Source organism: Triticum dicoccoides, chromosome 7B (genome assembly GCF_002162155.2).
Source record: "Triticum dicoccoides isolate Atlit2015 ecotype Zavitan chromosome 7B, WEW_v2.0, whole genome shotgun sequence".
Lineage (NCBI taxonomy): Eukaryota > Viridiplantae > Streptophyta > Magnoliopsida > Poales > Poaceae > Triticum > Triticum dicoccoides.
The window spans coordinates 663170385-663177738 of record NC_041393.1 but is presented as its reverse complement, the minus strand read 5'-3'; the positions used below and the strand labels follow the sequence as shown (position 1 = coordinate 663177738).

Here is a 7354-nt window from a genome sequence, read left to right as displayed (position 1 = left end):
GTGCCCCTCCCCTCCCCCTCTCTCTTCCCAATGACGACGACCTCCACAGCTAGGCCGACTGCTCATCGACGGCCAGATCTGAGACACACTCTGATTCTTCACCGACCCACCTCCTCCCTCCTCTTGGCCTCACGATCCCCATCGCCCTCCTGGTCGCAGCATCCAACCAATTCCGACGAGGCCTCTGACAGCCGGACGCGGTGACCTTGAACTGCCAAGCATCCTCACTTGAACAACTATGGCCTCTTCTAACATGTGCACTCTGTTGCTCTCCTCTGCTTTCTCTCTCGCACGGGTGCTGCTCTGCTCCTCTCAAATCTCACTTATGCTGCTGTTGCTCCTCTCGAATCTCACTCTTGCTGCAGCTCTACACTGGTAATTGCTGATGCTACTTCATCTCTACCTGACAAAGACCATCGTGGTGATGGTGTTTCGATTCCCTTTACCTTTACCAGTACTAATTGGTCATTAGCATCAGGGAAGAAGGCTTCCCCACGCCAGTACAAGCTTTTTAATGTGTGCTTTTTGTTACAGCAAAAGCTAAACGGGTGGCTAGACGAACATAGTTGTTACTAAATGCCGAACTGGTCCCTGGGAATTGAGGCACTGGATGCACTAGTTTGTGCTCTGCTCATTCCATTGTTTCATGTCTGTTGTTGTTGATTAAGGCAATTGATGCACTGGTTTGTTCTTTGCTCATTCTATCGTTGCAGTGCCCCGGCTATTCACAACCGCCACCCTGGGTCATTCAGCAACACAACGCTAAGCCGTTCTACGCTGTAGCTCGGGAGGTGCCCGCTTTTCCCCACCTCCCCCCGTGCATTCATCTCCTTCTCTTGGCTATATTCAGTTCAACAGCTCGCTTCATGTCGCCTTAGTCGGCATTTTCAGTTCATTTTGCAGGTGGTGTAGCTCCCCTTCGGTTCATCTTGCATGTGTGTTTTTGGGCAGTACAAATACATCACTATAGTTAGTACATATGTGGTAGCTTGCGGTGTACTAAATAGGGGGCTATAAGATGTTGACTGTCATTGCCCTTCCAAAAACATGGCGTTGGTGTCGTGCTGCTACTGGAGCCCTCTTCTTTGTTGCCCTGCTTATGTTTTCTATTTACTGCCCTTCTGAATTTAAGCCGCAACTCTGACACTTCTTTTGTTATTCCAGATGTTGAAGAAATTAACTAAGCAATTGAATGGAGAAGACTGGAGTTGGAATAACCTCAATACTCTATGCTGGGCTATTGGATCAATATCTGGTTGTATGGTGGAGGAACAGGTTTGTTCACTGTCATTACCCTCATTTATTTGGTTTCTATGTGGAGAACTTGGTGCTTTAGTAACTTCACTTCACACTGCAGGAGAACAGATTCTTGGTGATGCTTATTCGTGATTTGCTAAATCTCTGTGAAATCACGAAGGGGAAAGACAACAAAGCTGTTATTGCGAGTAACATCATGTGCGCGTTTGCTTCAATTCTCTCATGTTTGGAATTATCAAAAGAATATCTTTGCTGATCCAATATTTGAATTAATAGGTATGTGGTTGGTCAGTACCCAAGATTTCTCAGGGCTCATTGGAAGTTTCTGAAGACAGTAGTCAACAAATTATTTGAGTTCATGCATGAGATGCATCCTGGAGTTCAGGTCAGTGATGCATTTACATGTAGTTTCTTCAGTTGGAACAGGAAAGTTCTTGTAGTGTGAAACACGTGCTCCCTCCGATCCATATTACTTGTCACAGCTTTAGTACAAATTTAGAACATACTAATGCTGTATTAAAGCTGCGACAAGTAATATGGCTTGTAGAGAGTATATTATTAGTATTTGTGGTCACCTACAGTCCACTGCTTCTAATTTTGTTGATGTGCATTGTTGTGCTTCCCTCTGCATTTGCAGAAAGTTTTAAGTACCTCTTCAACTGCTACATTTCCTATCCTATTGTATGTAATGTATGGAACACACTGCTTGTTGCAGGATATGGCGTGTGATACATTCCTGAAAATTGTTCAAAAATGCAAGCGCAAGTTTGTGACACAACAGGTAGATTCATTAATCACATTGCTTTTGTCTTCAATTTTGTATGTGAATTGATAAACTTTTGATTTATTTATAGTTATGTATTACTTGAATGCATGTGGGTAACTCAATTTAGACACACATCATCACATTTATACTATACCATACTCACCGGTTACGTGCCCATTTATTTTGTATTTCCTGCTATTTCCCAGGTGGGCGAGAACGAACCATTTGTTTCTGAACTGCTCACCAACCTTGCTACGACAATTCTTGATCTTGAGCCGCACCAGATTCAAATTGAGCCAGGATAGGCTATCACTTGTACTACCATTTGTCCCTTTTGTGCTCAATGTTAAGGATAGCACATGATTCAAGCCAATCTGATATTATTTGTGCCTTTGTGCTCACTATTCAGGTTGGTCACATGATTCAAGCTGAATCTGATAATACTAAGAGGGATGAATACCTGAAGAGATTGACGAGCCTTCCTAATTAGGTTTGGTTCTACCATGAACTTTTGCATTCTTCATGCTTTCTTTTAAGGATAGTATTTACAATATTATCATGTGGGGGTGATTTTTGTATCTAAAACCATTGTGCTTTTCTCTCCAAATGATTGTTTGTGTTAAGGGAAGCGAGGAGAAGCTACAGGAGAAAATTGTGTATGATCATGGAGCTGTGTATGTGTATGTAATGTCTGCAATACGTGTATGAACAGGAAGGAAAATGATGTATGTTGATTGATAAAAGTTAAATGAAAAAAGTAAATAGTTCACATGGATAGATTTTTAGCTATGGTGTAGCAGTTCAACAGGTGTTATATCATCAACACATAAATGAAACGCAGAAAAAGTTCAATATGTCCATTGAGAAATTTGATACCAGTTCAAAAAAACATAGCATCAGTCCTTACTTGAGACACAGTAAGTTCGAGAAAGAAAATGTTATAGCAGTATAGTTGAAGGAAAAAAGCAACTTAAAGAGGAAACGCGAGAGATTCATGATTAATAAAATAACTAATAAGTTCAACATGACGTACCAAATAAGTTCGGGAAAAACACATAAGTTTTAAATATGGTCAAAGTTTAATTACAATAAGAAACCACCTTTAAGTTCATGCATTACAACCAGAAAAGTACACAACACAAAAATTCAAAGGATAAAAAAACAAGTTCAATGATTTTTTTAGCACTTTGTGACGGCAAAATCAAGTACAACAACGTCAGTTCAAACCCGCACTCAGATCAGTACGACTACTCTGTTTTTTGGACTAGAAAATAGCATGAAAGGTCTCACCGAATTTTTTGTGTTCAGGCCGGTGCTATGGGTAATATGATTCATGTACGTGTATTACATATATTATAAAGAGGGTAGGACTGGAACATTGCAAACCAGTAAGTACACCACTTTCTACTTTTGAGAAACTTATAGTTGAAGGAGGTGAATTACTTGGACCGAGTGATGCAACAAACTATAGGAGTGTTGTTGGTGCTCTACAATATTTAACGTTGACTAGGCCTGATATTTCATATTCTGTCAACAAAGTGTGTCAGTTTTTGCATGCACCAAGTACAGTTCATTGGACTGCAGTAAAGAGAATTCTGAGGTATCTAAAGTTTACAATGGGACTTGGAATCAAGATTGTTAAATCGCCATCCATGCTAGTTAGTGCATATTCAGATGCTGACTGGGCAGGGTGTCCTGATGATAGAAGGTCAACAGGTGGTTTTGTTGTATTTCTGGGATCAAACCTTGTGTCATGGAGTGCAAGGAAACAAGCTACTGTGTCAAGGTCAAGTATTGAAGCAGAATACAAAGCCCTTGCCAATGCAACTGCCGAAGTTATGTGGATTCAGATTCTTTTGTATGAGTTGGGAATCAAGACTCCACAAGCTGCAAGGTTATGGTGTGACAATATTGGTGCAACTTATCTTTCAGCAAATCCTGTGTTCCATGCACGTACAAAACACATGGAGGTTGATTTTCATTTTGTGAGAGAAAGAGTAGCACGAAAGCTACTTGACATCAAGTTTATTCCCACAGGAGATCAACTTGCTGATGGCTTCACCAAACCACTTACTACGAGGAGATTGAATGAGTTCAAGTACAATCTAAACCTAGAGAAATTTTCATAGGTTTGGATTGAGGGAGGATGTTAGAATAGAGTTCGTAGAGATAGCTGTTTAAAATATTTTCTGATTCTATCTCTTCTTCTGTTCTAGTCTTTCTCCTCAAGTCATATATCTCTCGATGTACTCTGAAAGAATCCTAGCGATATTCCAAACCTTGTAAACCACGACAATCCTTTTATAAATACTAGCACATATGCCCGTGCGTTGCAACGGGAGAAATTAGTCTGTCCATTAAAATAACATCCAAACGGTGTCGTCCGGCGATGACACGGAGGTGCACCCCAAAATCTAGATATTTTTTGTTTCTCTTAAATATCAGATTATCTGCATGATGAAATGATGGGTAACATAATAGACGCACTACATAGTAGAACACACACGTACAAGCGAACAAGCTCCTGGATCGATTCTACCCACCGGCTAAATGCGTAAATGTACGCATGTACAAACGTGCTTCTGATCTATTCCCGGTGAGAAACACACGCGAGACACACAACACACGCCATGCAGAAGAAGTTGGCGAGGACGATGCCTGGAACGAAGCACGGGACATGGAGATCGTTGGCGGACTGGGCGGCGAGCTGGAGCACGGACAGGAGACGGTGGAGCTCGTACGGGGCGGGAGGGACTACATGGCCGCGGCTTGCAGGTGAGCACGTGGCAGTCATTAATTTGATCTAAGTCAGCAATCCCAGCCTCCCAATGCCACGTCATCAAATCCTGTCCTAAAAAGGGTCTGAGGTTCAAAACGACCGGGATTACAGATGTCAGGGTACCGATTTCAGGGATTTGAACGTCAGGGTTTATTTTGGTCGAGCTCTACAACTTCAGGGTTTATTTCAGACTTGCGCAAAATTACAAACTAATAGCACAACATAAAAATCAATGAGTTTATCCCTTCGCCATCGAACCACGGACCTCTGCATTTTCTATTTATCCCATGTCAGCACAAACCCATATAGACAACAGTAACATAACTTCTCAAAAAAAAAACAGAGTTGAACCAAGTTGAGCTGCAGTCAGCTTCGATCTTCAGAGCGTTGTGTGGTGGAGGCGGACAGATAGAGCATGCATGTCTTGTTTAAATACTCTTTATGCAACCCACAATCATGTGCCTTAATTATTGAGGTAGCCTACAAATCCTCTTTCTTGTAAATTATGATCCTCTTCCGTATTTGTCATGTCCCCCCATCTCGTTTATTTAGCTCACACCCTTTAGTCACAACAATGTTGCTTTCCTCCTTCCCCACGTTTGCTTGTTGATCCGAACGTATATGAACAGGTGCGAATCCTTTTCTGACAGCAAGGTGGGACTAACAAACTGGCATATGCTAGCTCAGTGGTTGTTGTCTCCTAAAGTTAACGAAAGGTCTTGAGTTCGATCCTAGCTAAGAGCTAGCTGTTTTCTACATGGTGTCTATTTTTGCTGCTTCTAAAAAGGCCCACGCTGGCCTGCGCCGGGCAGATGCGCCAAGGCCCATTGCAGTGGGGCAGACGTGCGGAGGCCCATTACAGCGGGCGAGGCAACATTGACAGAAAATATTACCAGTACAGGATAGAACACATGTGGTGCGTAGAAAATTAGTACCACCTCGTGAAAAACAATAATAATATAGATCATCTAAGCGGGACGAAACCAAGAATATCACCTTGCTTTAATAGTAGGTATAGATACATGTGGCCCGAGCAAAGGGTTCAACGCTTCCTAACAAATCTTACAGGGTAATTCAGTGGCCGTATGTCGTCAGCCATGAGCAACGACGGATGGTGTGATGTGCGTGCGCGCATGCGACGGGGCTCCTGAAACCATGTGTGCTCCCATAGTTTCTGTTTGCACATGCATGACTGATCTGACGAGATCGAGAATGTTCATGATCGGTGCGTGCGGCCGCATGGACCCGGCGTGTATATTCCCCGGCGGCTGCCGGATGGAGATGATGTGCTGCCAGTGCCATGGGCATTCCCTCTGACCGGTCAACTCTGTCCGACGAGGAAGGGATGTGGCTCTGCTGCTTCTAGGAAAAACTGCGGGCGCGTGCAGCTAATCTCGCACGGACGAGGAAGGGACGTGCCTCTGCTTCTAGGTAAACTGCTACTCAGTTGGATCCAGTAGCAGCCACTATCTTCTGCTTTTTCGAAATTACCACGCTCCAGTTTCTGCTTTAGAACAACGCCAGGCAGACAGACAAACTAGAGCACCGTTATAGTTGGAGCATCTTACCAGCGCGGACAGCAAATCCGACCCCTTAAACATCGGCGGATACGCCCGCCGTATACGATCACGTCTTAAATTTGTTTCTCTATATTCGGATACCTCATACTACAAACCTTAGATCCGTAGAAAACCATGCAAACGACGAAATCCACGTGCTACGTAGATCAACTAAAACCATACCCTAATCCTCGTTGGAGATGTACACTATCTCTATGCCTGGCTCCGGGTACATGAGCGACAGCCGCAGCTCTAGCTCCTTCGGCTCTTCACGCTGGCCTCCGCCTCCATCTCCGCTTCCACCTCATCGAAGAGCGCGTTATCGCCGCCAGTTCTTACCGGTTGATCTCCACATAAGCCTCACTTGAACGGACTCCGGGATGGCATGCTGCTCATCCATCTTGGCCGCTTAGGCGCCCGCAAACTCCACCTTCGGGTCCTCCATGTTGAAGCCTAGAGCCAGCGCCAACTCCTCCTCCGTCTGCTCCGCCTCATCCTCCTCCGGATCCGCTACCTTCATCGGAGTCGGCTGCTGCTCCTCTTCCTCTTCCTCCTCCGGCTCCGGCGAGTCCATAGGTAGGCCGGCAGCGATGCGGGCGGCGTGCCTCACCCAGATATCCTGCTCAATCTGGAACTGTCGCTTCAGTGTGAGCATAGCATACGTGGTCTTCTTTTGCCGAACCATGGCAAAGCTGGAGGGCGTGGGAAGAGCGGCTGAGCGGTAGAAAGGTGGATGGGCTCGGGCTGGCGGGGCAGAGAGGGACGAGTTGGTTGTGGCTAGGGTTGGGGAAGGCCGGCTTAAATAGCCGAATTTGGCCTTCAGCGGCGAGCTGGAGCAGGGCCACGTGGCGTTCACCCCCCCCCCACCCATCGGAGGAGACGTCCGTCGAACCGCCAGGTTTCCAACGATCCCGTGTGGGACCCCTTTATGAGTCCGACGTGGCGTACGCTCCCGGGCGCCCCCAATCCGCCCTAGATTTGGGCTGGATATGA

General features: G+C 45.0%; 1 protein-coding gene across 1 annotated transcript; it reads left to right on the top strand.

Annotated features, from left to right (window-relative positions):
* Window positions 1–576: 576 nt before the first annotated feature.
* Window positions 577–2328, top strand: LOC119339326 (protein EXPORTIN 1A-like). The gene is made up of 7 exons (XM_037611434.1): window positions 577–648; window positions 714–779; window positions 1165–1275; window positions 1358–1455; window positions 1534–1642; window positions 1973–2038; window positions 2230–2328. The coding sequence occupies exons 1-7, from the start codon at window positions 577–579 to the stop codon at window positions 2326–2328; spliced, it is 621 nt and encodes a 206-aa protein (XP_037467331.1).
* The last annotated feature ends 5026 nt before the right edge of the window (window positions 2329–7354 follow it).